The following is a 26,271-nucleotide window of genomic DNA, read 5'->3' on the forward strand; positions in this document are numbered from 1 at the left end:
TCGCTTTATAACACAGCTGTGATGTGTTCAGTTGTGAAAACCGTTAATATCTACTGCAATGAAACTGGAACGTCTTGGATCTGAAGACGTGTTGGGCCATGGTATAACTTGTTTATGGTATAGAACTGAAAAAAAATTGAACATTCAATTTCGTAATCGTCTTCTCGGTAATCTGAAACACTGATATAATATGTACAACTATAGTTGGATTCAGATTGCAGATTGCATTCGGCTCGTGTTGTACTTGGCTGGGATATGTTTGTGAGATGTTTGCATGTGTTTGCGTGATGTTTGCATGTGTTTATGAGATGTTTGCTTGTGATTGTGAGATGTTTGTATGTGATTGTGAGATGTTTGCTTGTGATTGTGAGATGTTTGCTTGTGATTGTGAGATGTTTGCTTGTGTTTGTGTGATGTTTGCTTGTGATTGTGTGATGTTTGCTTGTGATTGTGAGATGTTTTCTTGTGTTTGTGTGATGTTTGCATGTGTTTGTGAGATGTTTGCATGTTTGTGTGATGTTTGCATGTTTGTGTGATGTTTGCTTGTGTTTGTGAGATGTTTGCATGTGATTGTGAGATGTTTGCTTGTGATTGTGAGATGTTTGCTTGTGTTTGTGAGATGTTTGCTTGTGATTGTGAGATGTTTGCTTGTGTTTGTGTGATGTTTGCTTGTGTTTGTGAGATGTTTGCATGTTTGTGAGATGTTTGCATGTGTTTGTGATTGGTGCCACCTCCGGGGTAAGATGTGCTCACCTTTTCGCCAACACCTTTTATCAACACTAGTTCGTAGTGATTCTTTTGTTATAAACTGCGGGCAGAAGGAAGTACACGCATTCTAAACGTTATCAAAACGTTACTGGTCTGAAAACACTCGCCGAAACACTGCAAACTAAAGGTAAAAAATACATAGAGGTTATCACGCGAGTGTGTTTGGGGATGGTAAATATCCTGTATTAGGAATAAACATTGTATTTAGCGAGCCTTGGCGAGCTAAATACATAGTGTTTATTCCTAATACAGGATATTTACCATCCCCGAACACACAAGCGTGATAACCTCTTTATCATATAATGTCATTCTTTAATTCTGTGCTTCAAAATCGCTTTCCCTCTCTCACAAACATTAACCGAAACATTGCGAGTTTTCCTGGAATGCGCGCATTAATATTTATTACGTCACAGGGTAAGTGATGTGTCAGTCGGACAGTGACAGTAGCCAATATAGTTCCAACTGAAATCTATTTCTTATGCAGTGGCGAAGCAACATAAACGCAAAACAACAATTGTTTTTAATTGCCTTTCGCGGCAATCCATCGGTCTGTCCGCTAGAGTAACTGCCCTTTGTCAAAGGGAAGCTACTCTAACCCTAGTCTATGAGACGTCACGGCCACGGTCAGACGTTGTTGACAGTCGGTCTGTCCTGTCATAACGTATGAAGTGTAGTCAGATGTACACACAGCGACAAAACGAAACAAGGTAACAATTCAAATATATTTCGGCCAAATCCAACTATTTTAATTTGTGGAGCAGGTTTCAAGCCGCAGAGATCTACAAGCACAGATATGGCTACTGATCCCGCTTGGCTAGGCCTCGTGCCCTCGAAAAATTGTTTCGAAATTTATATCTCCAAAGTTGCCAAAACTTATAAAATAGCAATTATCCCTGTAGTTTATCCAGATTCCCGATGGTTAATTCTGACTCGATCGCCGAATGACGAGGGCGACGCCATGATTGTTTATGAACAGTGAAAGTAGTCCCTACTAGACCTTTGATATTTGCATCTCTATCCGCATATGACCCCAACGGATATCGTTTTTATCCGTTGGCTTTATCCTGCCGAGAAACCTACCCATTATATGATAAAACATGATACCCGTATCAAATACATCACCATCGAATAGCAATTTCGTGTTTTATCCACTATAAAACTTTGTTGTATACTCTCTTTTGCCCGGCAGTTTAGTCAGCATTGTACAGTGGGTTTACGTAGAGATGTCATTTGTGATTATGGAAATGTTTGTGCATCCTCTCTTCAATACCCTTCTTAGGGGATGGAATGCAGATTATATACTTAATTTACAAAAAGTTACTGTGTGTTCCCAAATATACCTGTTTGCAACTGTGCCTTGGCGCTATTTCTATATTCCAACTTCTGTATTTGCGGATGGGATGAAACTTATACACTTAATTAAAAAAATAATTATGTAGAAGATATTTGAAATTGGTGCATGCTATTGTTGAACATCAAATATTCAAATAATTCTTTGTGCTTAAGTATTTCAATACTCAAATCTTTCAGTATTAACAAGCTCCGACGCATGTTGCTCATTTTGAATGTTAAAAACTATATAACCGTGATATTACTTTATAACTTTATTATAATCTGTTTAGATTTGGGCCTAGAAACAGCACATACTTTACTGTCTTGTTGCTCCCTAGTAGGGATTGCGGGGTAGACTAGGTCCCAAACAAAATGCAACCTAAAGGGATTGGCGACAAAAGGGATCGGGTAGTCATGACTTGGTTGATTGCGATAGTGTGGGACAATGGTCATAATTTCGATCACTGGATTGTCTGGTCCAGACTTTATTACTTACAGAAACGCCGTCATATATCTGGTATATTGAGCATCGTTAGACAAGAAAAGTCAATAAATAGTGAGCCTATTTGCACATATTGACATATTGAATATTTCCACGATTTTCTGTTCCAGGTGCTGTGTCCGTAGCTATCGCCACAGCATGCGGAAAAGACATGACGTCACAGTGCAAAATGAAAGGTAATGAACAAGTGCTTGTTTGGAAAAACAACGAGAATCGTTTTACATTCAAAAACAAGTATTCTTTGTAACTTGAATATGTGGTTCAATACAATAAATAGTTATGAAAAGGCTCGGTTTAATATAGCAGCTATTGGCGTTATGTGAAGTGCTGTTGGAGTTATAGGAAGACAATTAGCAACAATTGGGTCAGATGTTCCACACGTTCTGTACCATAATACAAGGACTCAAATAAACTAACAAAAAGTCTGTGAAATCTTTTATTACATATAACATTTCTCTCCTCCAAAATAACAGTTGTCCTGTTAACTTGCTAGACGTTTTTCTAACCTAGATTGGGGGCACGGGTGGCCTAGTCGTCTAAGGCGCCGCGATTCGCTGTGCGGAGTTGCGTCCCTTGGGCAAGCCAGAAACCTATGATTGTGGCTTCGAATCCCGGTTTCTAGGTTTGTCAGCACCATAACCGTGCTCGTTGGTTTCACCGAAGTGTTAAACGTCTGACACCTGCATCACTTCAGGCTTTCCTCCCACATTAAGCTGACACGCCGTGATATAACTGGAATACTGTTAAAAGCGGCGTTACACCCAACTCACTCACTCACTCTAACCTAGATTGGTTTCGGTCTCATAACCTACATTTATTCCACACTCATGGTGCAGGACTACGATGTACATTCAGGTTCCACCTATAAATTTGTCACTCATCTTTTGCACCTCTGTTATACCCCTGTTAACAATCTCTAAATACCATTGGTTAATCTGGACCACGTGACGAAACAGCACATTTCAATGTCGACCCCCGAAATCATGTGACTGACACAGACCTCGAATATTGACTCGTCACATGACCAGTTTTGATCACATGTGATGAATATTGACTCGTCTGCTAGAAAACAACGAACAATTCACGGTTCGCAGCTAAGTTACTGTAATGAAATACAGGACGTTTTAAAGACTTCATCAACTTTTAAGTGAATTTCGGTATAACAAAGCGATAGAATATTTTGGACGAGGTAAAAATGCGAAAATAAGGACCCTCGGAAGCGACCGCTTCAGCGAGTCTGGCCACCAAAAGGGTTGGGTCCTAGGATCTTTGTTTTCGCACAGTGACCTCGTCAAGAGTAACTTTTTGTATAAGATTGCGTTGATGTCAGCGAAAAAAGGCGACTTTGGGATTGTGTAAGATACATTATGAATACTGAGAAACTCATATTACCTTTTTATATTGAGAAACTCATAGTAATATTTATACTGACAAACACAAATCACTCATAGTAATATTTATACTGAGAAGCACATAGTAATATTTATATTGAGAAACTCTAAGTACTATGTACATTGAGAAACTCTTAGTACAATGTATACTGAGAAATTCATAATACTGTGTATATTGAGAAACTCTTAGTACTATGTATATTGGGAAACTCATAATACTATGTATATTGAGAAACTCATAATACTATGTATATTTTTTTGATTTAAACATATTTTATTCAGATTGAAATGGATTGGGAACAAGTTATCCAACTTAGGACTCCCTCTCCATGGTATTTACAAAGCTTGTACAGTAAATCATATACAAGAAAAACAGAAAAGAAGATGAGTGTAAAGATAACAAGAAATGTACAAAAGAGAGAGACTAGTATATGTACATTAAAGTGTTACCCAAATCTCTTTGTATGACTTATAAACATTTGCACTGCTTTAAAGATGTGTTGATTTTCGATAATGGACAAACATTCATTTCCGTTTAACATCAAATTTAAATCTAATTTAGCATTTTTGTTCACGGCGTTCTGTAAAATGTCCCGAATTATTGCTAACATAGTTTTTCTTTGGTGGACGTACAATGGACACTTTAATAAATAATGATATGCGTTTTCACATGGATCACCACATTGACATATTGGATCACATTTTACCTCTATTCTGTATAAATCATAATTTAACTGGCTTTTCATGTATCTTAATCGAGTATGATAAATATTCAACTTTCTAACACCATAGGAAAAATATGGAGGTGCAATGACTTGCTCTTTTTGTATGTATGTCTTGAATTGGGATGTAGATGTACACTTTCTACCTGCTGCAGGAATAGTGTTCCATATCCTTACAGTTGATGGAATAAAAGAACACGTTGAGTGTTTTAATCTAGTATATGGAATCCCAATATTGTCTGAATTTCTTAAATTATATGATATATTTGAACCTACAGTGGTTGGTACAATGTCTTTAAGGTAAGTTGGGGCAATATTACTTTGTATTTTGTATAACAAACATAGCTTGCGTTTCCTTCTTCGTTCTATTAACGTTTCCCATCCTGTTTCATAATACAGATGTGTGTGCGAAGTATACTTTGGGAGCCCAGTAACTACTCTGGCAGCTTCTAGTTGGAGATTTTCTAACTGAGTTGATAATTCTATATTACACCCATCCCACACTTCACACGCATATTCGAAATGGGGTCTTATGAAGATTGTATATACTTTATTTAGTGTATTTCTGTTCAATATGAATTTTAATTTTCTCATTGAATTTATCATTTTTGATGTTGACTTAATTATGTTATCTACGTGACAGGACCATTTTCCGTTTGATGCAAACGTTATACCCAAATGTTTATGATTTTGAACATTCTTAGCTTTACATTCATCAAAGTACAAGGTAATGAGGTCTGATTCATCTTTTAAGGAAAATATAACCGCTTCTGTTTTATCTGGGTTGTATTTAATTAACCAGCGTTTTGCCCAGTTACACAGCTTGCTCAGATTTAAATTTAGAGTTGATTCAACAAGTTGATTGTCTGGTGAAGAAAAGCCGAGTGCTGTATCGTCAGCAAAGAGTCTTGTTATGCAATCTAATTCATCAGCAATGTCGTTAACAAACACAATGAATAAAAAGGGACCTAACACCGACCCCTGTGGAACGCCAGCCTTCAAAATCCTTGGCTTGGATAGAGCCCCGCTAACAAACACTGATTGAGTACGATTGCTTATGTAACTGGACAGCCATTCAAGTAAATTCCCTTTTATACCATACATTTCTAATTTGTACATAAGCCCTCTATGCCAGACACGATCAAATGCTTTTGACACATCGCAAAAAACCATGCAATATTTTTCTCTATTATCTAAAGATATACAAATTTGATTATACAATTCAATTAATTGATGGACAGTGGAATGGCCTTTTTGAAAGCCCGACTGGTATTTATATAACAATTTATTGTCATGAAAGTAGTTATAAAGATGCTTAAATACAACTCTTTCAAATACTTTACCAATACAACTAATGAGTGATATTGGTCTGTAATTTGTCACAACTGAATGATCTCCTTTCTTATACAATGGCATGACATGCGCTCTTTTCCATTCTGTTGGATATGCATTTAAAGCCAATGAATGATTGAATAACATACATAAAACAATACTAATGCTGTTTACTGTTTTCTTTAATAGGTTGTTACTTATTCTGTCCGGACCAGATGCCTTGTTAATTTGAAGACATTTTATAACGTCAGATATTTTCTTTTCTGAGACAGTTAATTTGTCAAAAATACTCTTAGTGCGTTGATTGAAATATGGTAATTCTTCCCGTTCTTCTGTTAGGGTAGATATGTATTGGAAATATTCATTTAATCTCTCTGATTTTTCTAAATCTGAAAATATAGTGGGACAGTCATCGGTATCTTGTTTCCTCAACGGAGGGATGCTCGTAGATGTCCCAGAGTTTTTGACGACATATCTTAGTAATTTCCAATATGATTGTTTATTTACTATATATAGTTCCGAAAGAAATTCATCGATGTTAGAATAGAACTTTTCTTTCGCATAGCTTTTCATGTTGTTGACTTTATTGCGTTGTTTTTTGTATGCTATAATATCTGTCTCCTTATTACTTCTACGTATATTGAGTAACTCATAGTAATATTTATACTGACAAACACAAATCACTCATAGTAATATTTATATTGAGAAACTCTTAGTGCAATGAATATTGAGAAACTTTAAGCTGCGGCTCCTGTAGTAAGTCAGCCATGTTCATACACACAGGTGTGATCGGCTGCGCCTCCTGTAGTGATTCAGCCATGTTCATACACACAGGTGTGATCAGCTGCGCCTCCTGTAGTAAGTCAGCCATGTTCATACATACAGGTATAAATAGCTGCGCCTCCTGTAGTGAGTCAGCCATGTTCATACACACAGGTGTGATCGGCTGCGGCTCCTGTAGTAAGTCAGCCATGTTCATACACACAGGTGTGATCACCTGCGCCTCCTGTAGTGATTCAGCCATGTTCATACACACAGGTGTGATCAGCTGCGCCTCCTGTAGTAAGTCAGCCATGTTCATACATACAGGTATAAATAGCTGCGCCTCCTGTAGTGAGTCAGCCATGTTCATACATACAGGTGCGATCAGCTGCGCCTCCTGTAGTAAGTCAGACATGTTATACACACAGGTGTGATCAGCTGCGCCTGCTGTAGTAAGTCAGCCATGTTCATACATACATATGTGATCGGCTGCGGCTCCTGTAGTAAGTCAGCCATGTTTATACAAACAGATGTGATCAGCTGCGCCTCCTGTAGTAAGTCAGCCATGTTCATACACACAGATGTGATCAGCTGCGCCTCCTGTAGTAAGTCAGCCATGTTCATACACACAGATGTGATCAGCTGCGCCTCCTGTAGTAAGGCAGCCATGTTCATACACACAGGTGTGATCGGCTGCGCCTCCTGTAGTAAGTCAGCCATGTTCATACATAGAGATGTGATCGGCTGCGGCTCCTGTAGTGAGTCAGCCATGTTCATACACACAGATGTGATCAGCTACGCCTCCTGTAGTAAGTCAGCCATGTTCATACATACAGGTATAAATAGCTGCGGCTCCTGTAGTGAGTCAGCCATGTTCATACACACAGATGTGATCAGCTGCGCCTCCTGTAGTAAGTCAGCCATGTTCATACATACAGGTGTGATCAGGTGCGGCTCCTGTAGTAAGTCAGCCATGTTCATACACACATGTGTGATCAGCTGCGGCTCCTGTAGTGAGTCAGCCATGTTCATACAAACAGATGTGATCAGCTGCGCCTCCTGTAGTAAGTCAGCCATGTTCATACACACAGATGTGATCAGCTGCGCCTCCTGTAGTAAGTCAGCCATGTTCATACACACAGATGTGATCAGCTGCGGCTCCTGTAGTATGTCAGCCATGTTCATACAAACAGATGTGATCAGCTGCGCCTCCTGGAGTGAGTCAGCCATGTTCATACACACAGGTGTGATCAGCTGCGCCTCCTGTAGTAAGTCAGCCATGTTCATACACACAGATGTGATCAGCTGCGGCTCCTGTAGTAAGTCAGCCATGTTCATACATACAGGTATAAATAGCTGCGGTTCTCCATGAAAAATATATGCAGTGTGTGTTCTAGGCAAATAGTGTGTTATACAAAGATATCTACGCTGCAACATCTTTCTCCGGTAAAAACGTGCGTGTGTTTATGGAAATTCGATAATTCCAAAGACTGATCAGAACCATACTTTATATATAGTGTACGAAATGAGGCAGAACGGTGTTGTCAGCACGACAGCGAAAGGTCTGAAGTGTAACTACGTCCTACATGTGGCGGGGGACCATTTTGGCAATGACTGGAAGAAAGTTGTCCTCACATGTTTGAGAGAGGCAGACGAATTGGGTGATGCGCGCTCAATTGCCCTTCCGGTCCTTGGAACAGGTAGGTTCAAGTTATTTTTTTCAAGTTAATAATGAAATAAAGATAATTTGGTGTTCAATGAATGAATATGTACCGTGCTAATATACCTATATTTATTCATATATATTAATGTTTCGTTCCCAAATATACTACAAGTCAACTATAGGTCACTGTATTGTGAGTGAATGAGTGATTGAGTGATTTATTAAGTGAGTGTCATTTTACGCCACTTTAATCAGTATTCTAGCAATATCACGACGGGGACACCAGAAAAACTGCTTTACATTTTGTACCCATGTGGGGAGTCGAACACTTTAACCACTAGCCTACCCAAACCACCCTTAATAGTTTATGCTAATTATGATAACAATACCGTCACTTAATGCCACCAGGTTCTGGTCACGTCAACCCTCAAGAAATATCCGAGATCATGGTTCATGCCTTTGCCGAGTTCGAGCCTCAAGCATCCAACCTGACAGATGTACGGGTGGTTGTGTTCCAGAAGTCAATGTTTCTCACAGTTTCGTCTCAGATGAAGGAATCAGTGAAATCATTGAATCAACAATCCACCATACGAACACCTAAAACAGGTAAGAAATAAATGCGGGACTATTTGTCAATATTTGATATAGGATTTATTCCTTTGAACTTTCCTGTAACGTAGGATGGGGAGTGAGTGAGTGTGGTTTTACGCCGCTTTTAGCAATATTTCAGCAATATCACGGCAGGGGACACCAGAAATGGGCTTCACACATTGAACCCATGTCTGGAATCGAACCCGGGTCTTCGGTGTGACGAAGGCTATCCGACCGCTCCTTAACGTAGGATGGAGTCATTTTCACAGGTAAGTAACATGTTTCTTGTAATTCATTGTCAGTGTGTTAGTCAATACCAGGATAAAGATAAAGTACTTTATAGTGCCATAAGCACCAGGTAACATCAATGTATTAATAACACTGAATCAATAAATCAACATTTGTCTACTAACAAGAACGGGGTGTCGCCTTTACGATACCTGTGATGTCAAGACGGTAGTGGGTAGTTAGTTGTATTATATATACTGTTTATATTCAGGAGTCAGTAATAATTAAGGATCAAAATGACTCCACATGCAGTATCACAAACAAATATTGAACGTCAACGTCAGATACTGATCAGTCTCGATTATCTGTCGAAACAGATTCCACTGGTCGTCATTGGCAAAATAGTTTTAAACTTGTTTTAAATAGGTCACTGAAAATCAGGTATACATTTACCGCGAGTACAAGTGTATAAAATATTAATACTATCAACAGAAATTCATTTTCACTTCAGAGATACTCTAGACAATCAATACTGAAATGATTGCAATGTTTACTGGTTGCTCCAGTCTCAATTAGGAAATGTGGCACCTTATGTTCCTGTTCTTATCGTTGATAAACATCTCTAGTTTCTTGGGTTTTTTTAGGTAACGTCTTGATGATATGATGAGACACTGATTGTTGTAAGTTCAATTTTCCAGGCAAACTGATCATAGGCGTCACAAGGTCAACATGTGTTCGCGTGTGATAATGAAATAATAGTCAAGGCTTCCAATCAACGTCAAAATATTGAATAGCTTAAATTAAAGGTACATTCGGTTTCTTTAGCAACTACTAGTACATGTTCAAAGAAAGTTGGCAAAATCACTTCCAAGTTAAACCAGTGTGAAGAGAAATATGATGTGATGATCTTGACCTTCTTGGTAATGGCATAAATACGAGAAAAGCGCACATAATATCTCTATGTTAGTGGCTGGTCATGATTCATGAGGATTTTCTGCTCTTGATCCAGTTACGTGTATATGCGTATACAACCAAGTCTAACGGACTGGTGGCCAAGCGGATTCTCCCTGATCAAATCTAATGTAAAGTAAATAATACCTCCATGAGGTGGTGGCCTGTAGGGGTACCTGCTGCCATTAAAATGTGTGATTCTATTAAACGTTCTGCTCATGATCCAGTTACGTGTAAATGCGTATACAATCATATTTATATAACGGGTGGCCCAGCGGTCTAAGGTGTCGCACTTTCGCTGTCTTTTGCAAGGCATCAACCCCCGGTCCCAGTTTCCTTCTGATTATATATCGCTTAATTTGTCAGTGTGTCGTTGGTTTTAAGGTCGTAAAGACCTGTGTTCCCCATATCAAACTGACACGTGCTGCTACGACTGAATAGTGTTCAAAGCAGCGTTTACTTAAACTTGCTCGGTCTCTCATCATCTTTGTTTTAGTTCCAGGGGTTCGTGGGATTGTTTCAGAAGGTCCCTGGAGCGCCTCCGCCGGCTCTGGTAGCATACAGTTTGGAAATATTACAGTGCAAATGAAACAAGGGGACATAACAAAAGAAGACACAGACTGTATCGTGAACAGCACCAACATGGAACTGGACCTGAAGAAAGGTGGGGCAGCCGATAGTGAGACTATTAGTAGAAAATAGGAGGAAAAGAGAGGAGCCAATTGATACCATAACCAGACCTTTGCAGTGCAATATATAAGACAGTTGAATCTATAGCAGAAGATAGCAGGACTAGCCGGATGGTATCATGTGAAGACAATTCCACTTACTTCCATTTAAAGACCATTAGCAGAATAAATGAGTAATATAGAGATGTACTGTACCGTAAGGTAAAGAACGTATTAAAGAATTAAAGAATGTCAGGGAAATAGTGAATATTTTACTTCCACATTAAGATCATTAAAGGAATTGGAAAGTATAGGTTCGTTTTACTATCACAACTTCACCAGGGACCTACATATGCTCCTTTAAATAAACCTGATAAAGATATACATTTTGTTTTACTGTACACTATTTTTAATCAACGATAACACCTGTATTTACATGATATGCCTGAAGTTGTCTCAATGGATACTTAATGAAATGTAAAGGTAGACGTGGCTTAGCAAAGAAGAATTACATGATAAACTTAAAGAGGAATGCCTTACGTGTGCTGTGTATGGTATATTTCCTTAAGGTGCTGTCTCAAGTGCTATCAGGAAAGCATGTGGCAAAGATATGGAGTCGCAGTGTGCAAAGAAAGGTGAGATTCATATCGATTCTCTGTGCAGTTGTGTAAGACACTTGCTATACCCTGGAGTTGTACATTGTAGATAAAATAACATTTCAGGAAGACTTCAGATCTTTTATGTGGAAATGTAACATCAATGTAACATTAATATTAATGTAATCTAGCATTCTGAATGTCATGTGAATTATGTAATCGCTCGTGGTCGGTGTTACACAAGTAGAAAACGAAGCTCACGTCATTGTGAGTATCTATCAAAAAGGGTTTATCCACTAGAATGCTTTGTTGATATGAGTGAGAGAAGTTGAGTTCAGTTTCAAGTCCATGGGAAACATCCCAAAAGCAATCATTAGCTCCGGCACGTGAGTATCCAGATTTCAAGGGAATCCGATCCCAATGCATAGTTACACCCAGTATTGTCAGGCCGCAAGTACATGTTCAAGTCTGGATTGGCACAACTGGTTTCTTTTACTTAACTGCTTTATCGGCAGCATGACCAGAATGCATGCTTGAATTTACATTTTCTGTTACAGTTGATGACATGAGACAGCATGGCGTTATCAGCACGACATCCAGAGGTCTGAAGTGTAAATACGTCCTCCATGTGGCCGGGCACCATTTCGGCAATGACTGGAAGAAAGTAGTCCTCAGCTGTCTGGAAGAGGCAGAAAAACTGCGTGATGCACAGTCAGTAGCATTCCCTTTGCTGGGAACAGGTAACGTGGCTAGAGCTGGTAGCAGTCGTTGTGAGTGTGTTAATATATTACATATTATTATTGGTAATGTTTCATCCATGTTTGGATCAGAATATATGTTTCGTTGTAGTTCTCAATCAACAAATGAAGAATATTGGAAAATATAACAGATTTAGTGGTCGTTTTTCGGAACTTTAAAGAAACAGCAGTGGTCAATAATGATAAGAACAACTACAACAACAACAATAATAATAAAAATAATATTAATAATAATAAAAAGAAGCTGAAGAGATGTGCAGCAGTCAGAATGTTCCTTTCATAGTTGTACTTTGCATCTATATGTCAGCTTCTATTGTATCAAGCAACATTTTCTGTACAGGCATCGGTAATATACAGCCTGAGGATATTGCCAAGCTTATGTCACAAGCATTTGCTGAGTTCGGACCTCAGGCTGTTAACATCAGCGATGTTCGAGTAGTTGTATTCCAGGAAGCAATGTTAAAACCATTTGCTGCAATGGTGAAACACTCGGCAGGCACAGGAGGAATACCACAGGAACAATCTATCATTACAAGAGGTAAGTATTTACCAATAAGGTGCAGGGGTTGTATTTGTGCTGTTAACGATTGCAAAGAGATATCCCATAGGAAAATGATCTTTAATAATATTAAATAATATTTCAAACAACTTCAAACTTTCACATCCAAATTCTGCCTTGATATTAGTTTTGTTTTACACAAATTATGGTTAAATGTATTCTACTTTAATTTCCTATAAGAGATGTGCAAGAGAGGGAGAAAGAATATTTTTTTTCTTAGGACCCATCAGACACAAAAATCTCATCAAGCTACCCTAGTTTGTCTGAACAATTAGTAGTTGGAATATAGGCCATGTCGTCATTATTGTCATTATTTTCAGTTATCCATAAATTTAACTGATTACAGTTACTTTTGTGTTTGAGTATTTGCTGAACTAATTTCCTTATTATTATTAACCGTGATGGAATGACCTCGTTGCATTCATAGGCGGGATGGAAAGGGTTTTGTCGTTTTATCTATCAATAAGATAACTGCCTTTACGCTTCCCAAGGATTGGTAGGTTCCATCTTGTTCTTCGTACATTTCGTCAGGCACCACTTCGACAGGGAGGGTTGATCTCTTCTTCTTCTCTGACCAATCAGACAACATAGCCAATGGTATAAGGAACCTGGAAGCACTATGCAAGGAGGAATGGATTACAGAGACATCACAGGACCAAGTGATAACAAAACTAACAGACCATCAGGTTACGATATTCACTTCACAGTAGCAATGTCCATTATTTGAGTTTGGAACATGTGTATTGCCATTAGAGGTTTTGCAAGAAGACAATACCAGCCTTCAACAGTTACTAGTCAAATATGGTCCTAAATCCCGTGAACATCCTTTTTACCAGTTAGGATCACAACTTTACAATCATTATGGATCCTGTCAAAACATTTGATAAAATAATGGCCAAAAGAGAAGATGAACCTGTTGAATGTATTTCGGGGTGGCTTAAGTCAGTATGTGATGTTGTCTTTGGTAGAATGAGAAAAATGAAGAAAATAAAACTAGGAAACAATATTGGAATAACAAAATGAAACTGGATGCCCTCGATGAAAAGTTTATAGTAGATCCAACTGACTTTGCCTCAAATAACTCTGCCATTGTATAGAAGGATCACTACGCATTCAATGCTTAATCAAAGAGCTTGCCATAAGTAACATCTCAAATAATGCCACAAATAACTGAAGAAATATGCCAAAACCACGCATTGGATTGGCAACACGGGCATTTGACCAAGCCATTTAACTTAAAGCTTCCGGAATTTCGATTATCTGATATCGTTAAAAAATATTAAAATACCCAATTTCCTTCCACTGATTTACCCACCTGAACTAGAAATATAGGAGACCAGTGAGCCCGCCTCATCCGTCCCTTTCTGTCCAGCAATATTCCAGAAGTTCCAGGCCTTGGTGTCGGCCTTGGTACAATCGAGGATGCTCTTTGTACGAAGATTTGAAAGAGCGTCATACGAATCTTGCACAAAGGCTGTTTGATCAGCGTTACAACAACCACGTTCTCAAAGAAGCATTAAATAAGTTTTATGGTAGACATTTGGTCCGTCAATGAGCAAAATGATGTTGTACCATATATTCCCGTGTGATTTATTTTTCAAATGAACAATTGACCTGCATTTGCAATTGTTGAGGGCAGGATACGCTCACTTTTTCGTAAACACTATTTTTGTAGTGATTCCTAAACAAATGCTTATGAGTGAGTACTAGTGAGTAAGTGAGGAGTGTTTTACGCCGCTTTTACCAATATTCCATCAATATCACGGCGAGGGACACCAGAATCGGGCTCCACACATTGTACCCATGTGGGGAATCGAACGCTTTCGGCGTGAAGAGCGAACGCTTTAACCACAAGGCTATTCCTCCACCCCTCTCATGCTTATGATTTGTTGTTTAACGCCGCACTCAGCAATAGTCCAGCTATATGACGGCGATCTGTATATAAGTCTGGACCAGACAAGCCAGTGATTGACATCATGAGCATCGTTCCAAGCAATTGGGATACGATGACATGCATCAACCAAGTCAGTGAACCTGACCTGCCGATCCCGTTAGGAGCCTCTTACGACAAGCATATCATGCTTATGAAATAGTCGGAATCGTGCGACGGACTCTGCTACATATTAATTATTATTATTGAAAAGGTTTTATCGTTTTTGTTTGCAAATGTATTTCTACAAAAAGACCTCTCAAATATATGTTATTATTTACTAGCCTCTTCAATCCACTTTTGTTTCCCCCTTTTATAATTTGTTGTGAATTTCAATTTCATTTGAAAAAAAGTCTTAGATAAATATTCAGATTCTTTGGAATTGTTATTTGCAGCATAATAAATATACTTTCGAATCCCTAATTGTTGGATTAGAAGTAGATACCCTTAGGATATCGAGCATCCTGACGATTTACTGACACAGAAAATATACTTCCAGATTGACTCCTTGCATAAACGCTTTGATGTGGAGCTAAGAGTCGACAGAGACAAAGGAGCTATAGAACTGACAGGACTGAGAGGTGAGGTTGGGCATGCAACAGGAAAGGTTATTCAATACCTTCGTGACATTGAGAAGGAGGAGAGCGAAACAGAAAAGGCGACCCTACTCTCTCGAACAATACAGTGGGCCTATTTCGAGAAAGACAGTCCTTCCGATAAGAAGGACTTTGGTAAGAAGGAAAATGCAGCAATCGAAAAGGCATTTACAGACAATAAGAAGTTGTGCAAGGTACCTTTCATGAAGACCAAGATCGAAATCGACTTTTCGTCCTTGGAGGGAACAGCAGCAAAGAAAACATACAATGTCATGCGACGAGACCTTTTGCAGGGTGAGAAAATAGTATTATCTAAGGTGTTTCTAAATATACTAACGGAATAATTAACTGTGCTTCACATAACTTTCATTAAAAATAAATTTACTATAAAGTTATGCAATGGACTTTTTAATACATATTATTTAAGACATCTCCTCGACTATAAGGTCGAGATTCACAATTTACACGCGCACGATTAGGATCTTTGCGTGTTCGTTGGGAGCATAATAATTACACACGTGGTATTTGTCATGTGAACAGCACACAATAATTGTAGAACTATCGTGCCCATGAAAACGTTTTTGTTTAACCGTAACAAACGCTTATGCAATGCCAGGGCTTCAATGTCTCTCGTGTCTTCAATGCACCACCGCTCTGTATTAACGCATATGGTAGTCACATCCGATTGTGGCATTGTTAATTGACCTGTTACACCACCACTCTGTGAGGGCGTGTGGCTCTGTCTCCTGTTACCATGTATAGGTTATGTCAACGAATTCGTTGTGATAAAACATTGATCAAAGGAGTGATCAAATATTATGCTGTTATGTTCAATAACATAACGTTTACACCACTTTATGTGAAGCACAGTTATTCTTTTCCGATAGTATATATAGACACTGGTAAAACGCCATCTGACAACTAAGGCGACGTGTTTGAAGACAAATATATTCAATTTCAATGCCACGATGAATAGGATAACAGAGATTATTTATTTCTTTGTGATTAGAACACGATGGACAACAAACTGTCAACCCTAATTCGGCATACAGTATTAGCAGATACAGTCATTCATATTTTTCTCAACGATGAGGTCAAGGAGTAGTCTGTTTAAGCAAATACATACGAACCACACTTCTTAACTACACACTATCCTTACGTGAAGAGAATATATACATTGTGACATTCGTGTAGGTGTCATACTTAATTAAATGTATTTATATCTTACGTGTTGTTTTTCAGAGGCCAAACAATCAATATTTGACCTACCTCCGAGCTGGCAGAACATGGCGGATGAAGTTAATATTGAGTGTTTTCCAGTCGCAGCTGGCGGTGAAGAGTTTAAGACGGTTGAACAAAGGTTCATGTCAACTATCAACAACAGCAAAGCCAAGGTTCTTAAGGTACGATACCACAATCTCTATAAAACGCACAGTCGATAAACTTGAAATACCATAATAGTTTTTCCTTGCCTCTGCCTCTCAAAATACAAATATACGCGTAAGATGAGGAGATTTCCCTTTTAAGTAGGTTCTTGAAAAGTTGTTAAAGTTCGTAAGTCAATATTGACTAAGATCTGATGACATTGACTAAACCTTTACTGAGACTTGTTCTAGATGCGAGAAATAACATAGATCCACGTAAATCAGGAAACGTCTGTTTCCAAATCGGTTAAAATCTATTAGGTCAAACGTCATATGGACCTCTTTCCCGATGTAAATGATATCCTCCAGGTGAAGATAGTCATTGAATTTATTGAAGTCTTTGTCAAAATCGTAGTGGCAGCTGGAAATTATACATAAGACCATAATATCAAAATAACGAATAACTTTATCATATGCATGACTTTATGAATTACCATCCAATAGTGACGATACGATGTAACACGAACATGATCTGACACTGTTTACGATACAATGGCATAAAGATATATGGATGTTTTTAAACCTAACACACTCAATACTATCTACTGTATGGTTCACACGCGGAGGTGATTCTATTTCCGGAACAGTGCATCATTAACCTCAGTATTTATAACACAACGCCAATGATAACATGGCATATTAGGTACGGACATGTTTGCATAAAATATGTGCATGTATCTGTGGAAAGAACTTTTTACATTTGTAAAAGAAATAGTAGATTCCTCTTGATCGTCATCTGAATGTCGGATAGAACACCATCTCCGTTGTATATTACACATGTGCTGTATGTAGAGTCCTCCCATTAAAATAAATTCCTTACCTATGAAGACCTTATCATAAAACTAATTGGAATTTTGTATGGAGACTATATATTTTTCAGCTGCAGTAGTAAAACCAGATTTTTTAATCAAAGCCATGAGCTAGAATAATTTTGATAATATCAAATGGTCGCTCCCTTAGCAACTCAACGCATTTCAACTTGCACATTATAGTCTGCCAGGACGTGACTTGAAGTGTACCCTTACAACCTTTGCAGTGGTTTGTAACCTACGACGTTGACTAACACCTTCCCTGTTACTGAAAAGTACCATCATACATTGCGTATTTGTCATAGGTGACTCGCATTCAGAACAGATCTCTGTATCAGCAATATGCGGCAAAAAGGAAGCAACTTGAGAAGCAGAACCCCCAGGGTACCCAGAACGAGGCATGGCTGTGGCACGGTACCAGCACAGATGCTATAGGCAGCATCAATGCACATGGGTTCAACAGAAGCTATTGTGGGAAAAATGGTATGTATTGCTTCAGACAGACAGGCATATATGTCCAAAGGGCCAATAATACATCTTGTATACAATGGTATAGTTAATACTTGCTGCGCAATCTTGACATTATAGTTTCACAGAGTATAGAACGGGTTTACAGAAATGCACTTCATAGCAGATATATATGGGTTTCTTCGCTCTCAAGTGAAATACGCGGTACAATAACACGGATAACTTAAGTAACATATTCACACTTTCGATTTGATGTATATCATACAACTTTTACCGAGATGGTCCGGTTTATTTAAATACTGTTGCATGTAATCATTTCTTGGACTTGCATATTCTGGACATATTGACAGTACGTGATATTCATCTTAACTAGGGGTCCCCCGTGATGATATTACTGGAAGATTGCTAAACGCGGCGTCAAACCATACGCCCTCACTCTTCATTAGGGTGGTTAGAGTATGGACAGGGTGCATATTCAATTGCCGTGTTTTTGGAAAATCTAGCTGCTCTAATGTTAACATTACGTACATTGCAGCTAAATTTTGTTAACGGACGGAGATTGTTTTTCATTACATAAGATAATGATGCAATTGAACTTTGGATTTCGGAAGAATATTAAAATGATTTGACTAATGAATTACTCATATTGATAAATATCTTTACATCTTTGTTTCAAAAAATTAAGAAATACCTTTCTGTCACCTACATCTTGTGCAAGCCAGACATGCCCAAAACTATTTTTACATAATGGTATTCGTCAGAAAAAACACGGTTTTCGTCCCCTGCATCATCTAATCTAATGTGTAAATCATAACATTGTCTGGAGTATCTGTTAATGGTTGTCTGGTAAACCGTATCCAACAAGACAGAACTCTACAGTGAGCATTTATGAACAGCTGGAAGCGACCACATTCTGTTCAAACAACTTCACTTGCAGCTTTGTAACATGTGTGCAATAGAAATTTGCAGTTTGGTATGAAGTTTATCAATTGCCTCACTATAATTCCCCTCCTTTATCAGTCACAGCAATGGTTGAACAAGCTTCTCTAGTATTCAATGTGGTGCCAAACGAGTGTACATAGTGAAGGTCCAGACTAACACCTAGTCTCTGAAAATATTATGATTTTGATAGAAACAAATAACTCTATGTAAATTGAAATGGAGCCCCAGTGAGATGGGAGACTTGCTTCATTTAGGGCTTGTGCATCACAGAAAGGCCTGGGTGGAATGGAAAATAATATGGTCTAGTGACTGTGAGAAAGACAGGGACTGTGGAAGGCTGTGAGGCCGGAAGCTTGAGATTGCATATTTTTATATATGTATTTGAATTCCTCATTGGAAATTATCACAAAAGAAGAGCGATTTTTTTAAGAACAGTAAATGTGCATATGGTTTTTTTTCTGATACGATTCACGTTACACATATTTTACTTGTGAAAAGTACATAATGACACCTGTTCGTAGCATTCAAGGAATGGCTACTGGATCTTCATATTCCAATGTGTCTACAGATAACCGCTTCCAATTTCAGCCACCTACTACGGGCAAGGAGTGTATTTCGCTGTTAATGCCAAATATTCTGCCCGAGATGCATACTCAAGACCGGACGCACAAGGGCAGAAATACTTGTACCTGGTTCGAGTCTTGACTGGCGTGTATACTTTGGGGGATCCTAAGATGAGAGTTGCACCGTCCAAGACAGGAAGCACTGGCACTGAGCTGTATGACTCGGTCGTGAACGATATTAACAATCCTGTCATGTACGTTGTGTTCAATGATACACAGGCATACCCAGATTATCTGGTCACATTCCAACCTTGAAGTGGTGTAAATGTGTTGACAAGTTTGTATTTGTTAGAAACCACTTGTGTTGAAGTTGTATGTAACCTTTCAGTAAAGTTAGAAGAATCAATATTTTATTTGCAATTTTTGAATATCTCACATACATTAGTAATTCCGTGAGCAGCAGCGCTCGAAGCTGTACATGTATTGTTGTGAGTCAGTATGGTTTTACGTGATTATTGAAATAGTATCACATTTATCTCGCTGCAAATATTTTCTTATTTCAAAGTGTAGTTGTTGTAATGGTAGTATTTTGTATATTTTGAAATCATATACATCACTCACCTATGCTAAATACAGGCGCCGTGTTTGTGAGGTTGTAGACTCAATCACAACAAATTTCACAAAATGAGTAATGTGTTCATTATAAAATGCACACTCCGGCGCAGTGGTGACTCAGCTGATTTGCATATCACGTGACCGGACTTTTCTCTTGTTTGTAAACAAACGCGCTTTTTCAGAAATCAGTATAGAACGGACTAATGCAAGTATTTGGGGGCGCTTTACATATTGTTTTGCATAATTATATAGATATACTACTACAACTGCGACAGTGAGTTGCATGACAATATATATATTTATACATAAAAGTGATATATCGCTATAGCTCTCCTTTGGGCTTCGATGACAGCACGTGGAGCCGTACAACCAATGTAAATAAAGGATAACTACGCAAAGAAAAGTAGATTTTCACGTATTAGGATACTTTCTTAATGAACCGTAACCATTCTTTGACATTTGTTTATGAAAATGTGTAGACTTTCAAACATGAAACGGATGAAAAGCATATTCAATATCTTGAATGGACTGTGAAAGATGTGACGAATCGTCATATGGCGCAGGCCTGTGGCAGAGATACTATGCTGGCTGGTTGTCGGCCGCATGGAACTCTGGGTAGGAGACTGTATAAAATGTGGAATCAAACTTGCTGTATGGCCCGTACGTTTGACTCAAGAACTAAATATACAAGCACAAGGCTTCTATAGTTGAAGCTCGATGATGGTTAAAAGATATTCAATAATCATTTAACTTTGGTAGACAAAGAATAATGTTGCAAAAACATACAACATTTCTAAAACTCTACATAATTGTTTGGCTGCTTACTAAGGTTGAAATTTTGTGAAATGAACAAACTATATTACTACTAGTTACTTTTTTAAAGCTGGCCTACATGACAAGAAATCCAAAGTGAGGGATATACCTCGAAATGTTGAATGTCCCTCGCCAATTCTCAGGAGGTTCGCCATTATTTCACTCGGTATGGATAAGCTGTAATAGCTCAAAGCTCGTAGATATTTAAAGGTTCACTGCGTCAAACAGCAGGTGTTCTATGGAAGGGGAAACCGAACAATGTATGTTTCACAACATTTGTTTTCAGAACAAATATTTCTTCAATGAGCAGAGGGAATTTTACAATACCGTAATTCATGTTTAAAGACATATTTTGCCCTATTGCTCTGCAACCGATTGTCCAAATACTATCAAACTATATGAGGGCTGTCGGGTAGTCTAGTGCTTAAAGCGTTCGCTCGTCACGCCGAAGTGTCGGGTTCAATTCCCTACATGGTTACAATGTGTGGAGCCCATTCTTGGTGTCCCCCGCCGACAAAGCGGCGTAAAACCGTACTCACTCACTCGCACAAACTTTATGTTTCTGCTGCTTCTGATGCTTGACCTTTTTATGTATATTTACGTTCGTAATTGATCCTATGTCATTGGTTTGCATAGAAAACAGTGAAAGTTGGCATTATGTATCAACATCGTTGATTGCATCTTTTTTGAGTGCATGTCAAAAGTAACGCGGCTGGACGACCATAGTTGGGGTTTTAGGTTTTGTTAAGACAAAGTTACGTGAACTTTAATGACAGTTGGATAGACACAATCATTTTGCTAACACTCCAATAGTTTGAGTATGGGTACTAAAACGTATCATAGATTTCATTGAAAAGTCCCCTCCTATAGTTAAACAAGATTGGTCACCCTCCCATAGTACAGCATAGTGTAGTGAATGTCACTTGAAGATTAGTTTGAGACTTGATCGAACTTTGTTTTAAGTAGGAGAAAGTCCTCAAGTCCCTAACGGCCTCGAACAAGCTTCACGTGCGAAAATAATCGCGAGATTTCGGACATTCTCCTTTACTTACACATGTAAGATACAGCGAAAAGATATTGAAAGAAGCATATTATAATACGATGATAAGCCCCATCCACTGCCTTCACATGAAAACTGGAAGTAGTAACAACAATGTTAATAAACTGAGCTAGTATCATGTGGCTTTATGTTAGGATACCAATACCAATAACGTCCTTGAACCATTTGACCAAAAAGAAAGAATGTGTTTTCCCAAACCGAAACTTGATAAAATTAATATCTTTATATGGATAACGACTACTTTTATTCTTTTTGACGAGTTACTTTTTGTCCATTCCACAGGTGTATACCAATGCTAATAATTTAATGCTATGCTTTTCTGAATGCTAGGTCAACTAAAGCTATGAAATACATGGGTTGAGTGCTTATATTTCCTGTATAGCCCAATGACAGGCCGTTCAAATGAACCTCCATGTATACACATGCACAAAAGTTAAGCGACACCCACCATATTTGTGAGCTGTTACTTTTGGCACTTAATGGCACAGTATATTTATCATTATGTTGACAAGTTATTTCCATTACAACCCATTCACTATCCTGCTGTAGCTATGTATCCTGATTGTCATTCCACAGTACTTCAAGACACCTGTAGTATTAAGTCTATTTATTAGATATTATTATGATATAGCAAATATGATTTTAGAGAGTTCATAATCAAATAGTCTGATGATGACATAAATGCAAATTTAACCCCGCAATCATTCCATGTAGATGCATTTATTTATGTTATTTGTTTTTGCAAATAGCAGATTATACTTATAAATGTTACAGCCAGCGTCTTTAATCAGGCATATGTATATTGACTCACTCAGGCAATGTATATGTTGTCTTACATGTTCAGTCAGTATACATATTACTGAAATGACTCCTTAATTTAATCTCATTTTAATTTGGATCTATTTTGATCTTAAGAAGATCTAAGTAACTTATGTAAGTAATTAAATATGTTCCCACAGTGAATTGATTGGTTCTTCAAACATGAAAGTATACTAGAGTCATTTTTATGTTGCTTATCTTGATTGACATAACATGCAGTTCACTAACTGATAATGACTGCTAAAACGTCATGCATGTGTAATCTAATACTAGTATACATACAAAAGTATACCAAGATATCAAATAACATAATAACAGTCATTGTGCAATGCAGATATATGTTGGTGTAAAGAGAAAAAAGAATAACATCAATAATTTGTTCATGTGGGAATTTGAGACGTCAGTTTAGAATAAGGAAACTTGAAAAGCAAGGCCTTTTGAAATTAAGAATGAGCTCTATCTGTATTACAATCATCTGATTGTCAAAGCAAACTGGATGTGGACACTGCAAGATTAATACAATCATCATTATAGAGATTAAAAATTAGTATGACTTCATTGTTCCAATTTATAAGATAAAAAAAGTGTTGGTATAAGAATAATTTGGTATATGTATATAAAGTAATATATAGTGTGTTGTGTCTGAAAAGAAATATTTTTAAGTTTTAAAATCTAAAAAAGGCCACCTTAATTATATTTATACACATGCACAAAACCACCATATTTGTGAGCTGTTACTTTTCGCACTTAATGATGACTATTATAACGAGATGTACGATTGTTATAAGCCGTATATGTAAACCTCATGTGATTCAAAAGTTGTCCCAAAGCAAGTTAATCTTGTGTTCCAAAAGAATAAGAGCAGAAATGAATTTTACCGAAGACCAGAAATTGAAGGATCAGAAAACATTGAAAAACTTTTTTGTCATGTAACTGTCATGATATCAGCAGACCATATCAGGTGTCACATAGACACCCTAGGGAGTGCCCAATTGCGTGGGTCGATGCTCATGATGTCAATCACTGGATTGTTTGGTCCAGACCCCCGTCATATAGCTGGAATATTGCTGAGTGCGGCGTTAAACAACAAACCAACCAACCAACCAACCCTAGGGAGTGCAGAGTCTATTGCAAGACAGAAACGTCAGTAACGTGTGTATGATCCACGGACATTGACCACAGCTTCAACCCTACGCCTCATACTCATTACAAGTCGTTGAATGCTTCTCTGAGGCAAACGGATCCGTTCTTCATGAAGTGCGGCTTCAAGTCCAGCGAGATTTTGAACTGGGGGATCACGATGTCTGATTTTCCGGCCAAGAATGTCCCAGAGATGCTCAATCGGATTAAGATCCAGACTACAGGCCGGCCAAGGAAGAGTGGCAATAGCTTCTTGACGCAAATAAGCCAAAACTGCCCGAGATCTGTGTGGTCTTGCATTGTCGTCAATGTAAACAGGTCTTGTCTGAAGAGGATGGTTGTCAAAATGAGGGACTACCACTGGACGTAGAACGGCATCTTGGTATTGTTGGCCATTCAGGTTTCCACGAATTGTCACCAGCGGAAGTTTGCAGCCGAAGGAAACACAACCCCATATCATGACAGACCCCCTGCCACATGCTAAGGTCTTCTGTATGTTCCTTGGTGCAAAACGAGTGTTACGTTGCCTCCAAACACGTATTCGACCATCAACAATTCGTAGCAGCATTCGACACTCGTCAGACCAATGGATCCTTCTCCAGTTGGCCAAGTTCCATCGACTACGGGCACGACACCATTTCAGACGATTCCGCATGTGCCTCTTAGTCAGTTGAGGACGTTTTACTGGTCTTCTGGCGTTAAAACCAGCCGCTCTGAGGCGACGCCTTATGGTCATCGTCGAGAGTCTCTGATGGGTAATCCACTGCAGTCTTAAATCTGTTGAAGTGGCAAATGGATTTAGTCTGACTATTCTGAAAAGAAGTCTATCCTCTCTGTTAGAGGTCTTTCTTGGCCTACCAGACCTATGCCTGTCATTGACATCATTGGTTTGACCATGTTTGACAATCAAACGAGTGATAACACTGTGATGACGACCCATTTGTATTGCAATGGCCCTGCATGACATGCCAGCATTTCTCATGCCTATCACTTGCCATCTTTCAGCGTTCGATTACTTTCTCCTCACCATGGTTGATTTTCAACCTCTATTGGAAGGGGAATCTCACACAGGAGCAAAATGCAACCACGTGTCTGAAACTTGAATTTCAGTTTTCATAGGGTAGGGGAACTGCAGCAACACGTAAAGCACGCTTTCCTTGTGGTATCTGGACAAATCTGGGATCATGAAGCTATGGAAGCCCAATTCAGTCATACATCATCATATTTCGTATTTCTGAATCCCACACGCTAAATCAAGAGACTATGAATATGGTGGCGCTTAACTTTTGTGCATGTGTATATATCAAACTATGTTATCAAATACCTGGAAGATTCATTCGGAGCCCACCAAGGCTACTTGCAGTTATGTACTTATTTTTATTGTTTTAAAAACTACAAGAAGTCGATGGTCGGCCCATAAATGTGCGATATGTTATGTATGAATACTCCATTTTGCAAAATAATTTAATATACTTATATAAACATGTCATTGCATGTACTCTCATAGGTTTATACTATTTGTATTTCTTGTAAATCATTACTGAAGAATATAGAAAATTATCCTTTTCGCAATATTTGTATACACAATTTGGATAATTTGGGGTTTGGGGTTTTAAATATTAACATAAGTAGTTATTTTATCTGCTTTCCAACATAATCAACAAATGATAAATAGTAAAAATATATAATGCAATTGTGTTGAAAATATATTTGATAATACTTATGTCAACAGTATCAGAAATTATGCTTCACTCTAAAACCTGTCCTTCATGAGTTATGATATGTTTATATCCCAATGTCATATGCATGTAATGACTTACTACGAGATTAACCGCAGGGCAAAAGAATGTTGAATGGGGTCTAAAATGAAACAAACAATTGTTATTTGATGGGGATGTGTTTGATACGGGTATCAAAAGCGATATTAGGAGGGTCATATCAATGAGTATCTGACAACAAATGACATGCCATGACATCGCAATGGACATGGTGGTCGCAGTTTCACAGTACACAGTCTAAGTGTAGATTTTCAAGTGTATACTGAAGAATATAGAAAATTATCCTTTTCGCAATATTTGTATACACAATTTTGATAATTTGGGGTTTGGGGTTTTAAATATTAACATAAGTAGTTATTTTATCTGCTTTCCAACATAATCAACAAATGATAAATAGTAAAAATATATAATGCAATTGTGTTGATAATATATTTGATAATACTTATGTCAACAGTATGAGAAATTATGCTTCACTCTAAAACCTGTCCTTC

The 26,271-nt window shown here is 38.1% G+C and overlaps 2 protein-coding genes across 4 annotated transcripts; both read left to right on the forward strand.

Moving 5' to 3' along the window:
• The first annotated feature begins 2,714 nt into the window (after positions 1-2,714).
• Positions 2,715-19,961, forward strand: LOC125377716 (protein mono-ADP-ribosyltransferase PARP14-like). Of its 3 annotated transcripts, none has more exons than XM_048391748.1 (12): positions 2,715-2,778; positions 8,327-8,509; positions 8,881-9,078; positions 10,739-10,906; positions 11,480-11,545; positions 12,064-12,246; positions 12,605-12,802; positions 13,355-13,509; positions 15,253-15,643; positions 16,592-16,752; positions 17,888-18,065; positions 19,581-19,961. In XM_048391748.1, exons 1-12 carry the CDS (start codon positions 2,754-2,756, stop codon positions 19,868-19,870), a joined length of 2,196 nt encoding a protein of 731 aa, XP_048247705.1. In that variant the 5' UTR covers positions 2,715-2,753; the 3' UTR covers positions 19,871-19,961. The 3 variants fall into 3 exon arrangements, with proteins under 3 accessions (XP_048247705.1, XP_048247706.1, XP_048247707.1); XM_048391749.1 differs by having other exon boundaries at positions 10,745-10,906; XM_048391750.1 differs by having other exon boundaries at positions 10,766-10,906.
• LOC125377717 (keratin-associated protein 5-1-like) lies at positions 6,699-8,181 on the forward strand. The gene is made up of 2 exons (XM_048391751.1): positions 6,699-7,136; positions 7,544-8,181. Exons 1-2 carry the CDS (start codon positions 6,815-6,817, stop codon positions 8,179-8,181), a joined length of 960 nt encoding a protein of 319 aa, XP_048247708.1. The 5' UTR covers positions 6,699-6,814.
• Positions 19,962-26,271: the final 6,310 nt, after the last annotated feature.

This window comes from Haliotis rufescens, unplaced genomic scaffold (assembly GCF_023055435.1).
Source record: "Haliotis rufescens isolate VD_foot unplaced genomic scaffold, xgHalRufe1.0.p SCAF_97, whole genome shotgun sequence".
NCBI classification, from domain to species: Eukaryota; Metazoa; Mollusca; class Gastropoda; order Lepetellida; family Haliotidae; genus Haliotis; species Haliotis rufescens.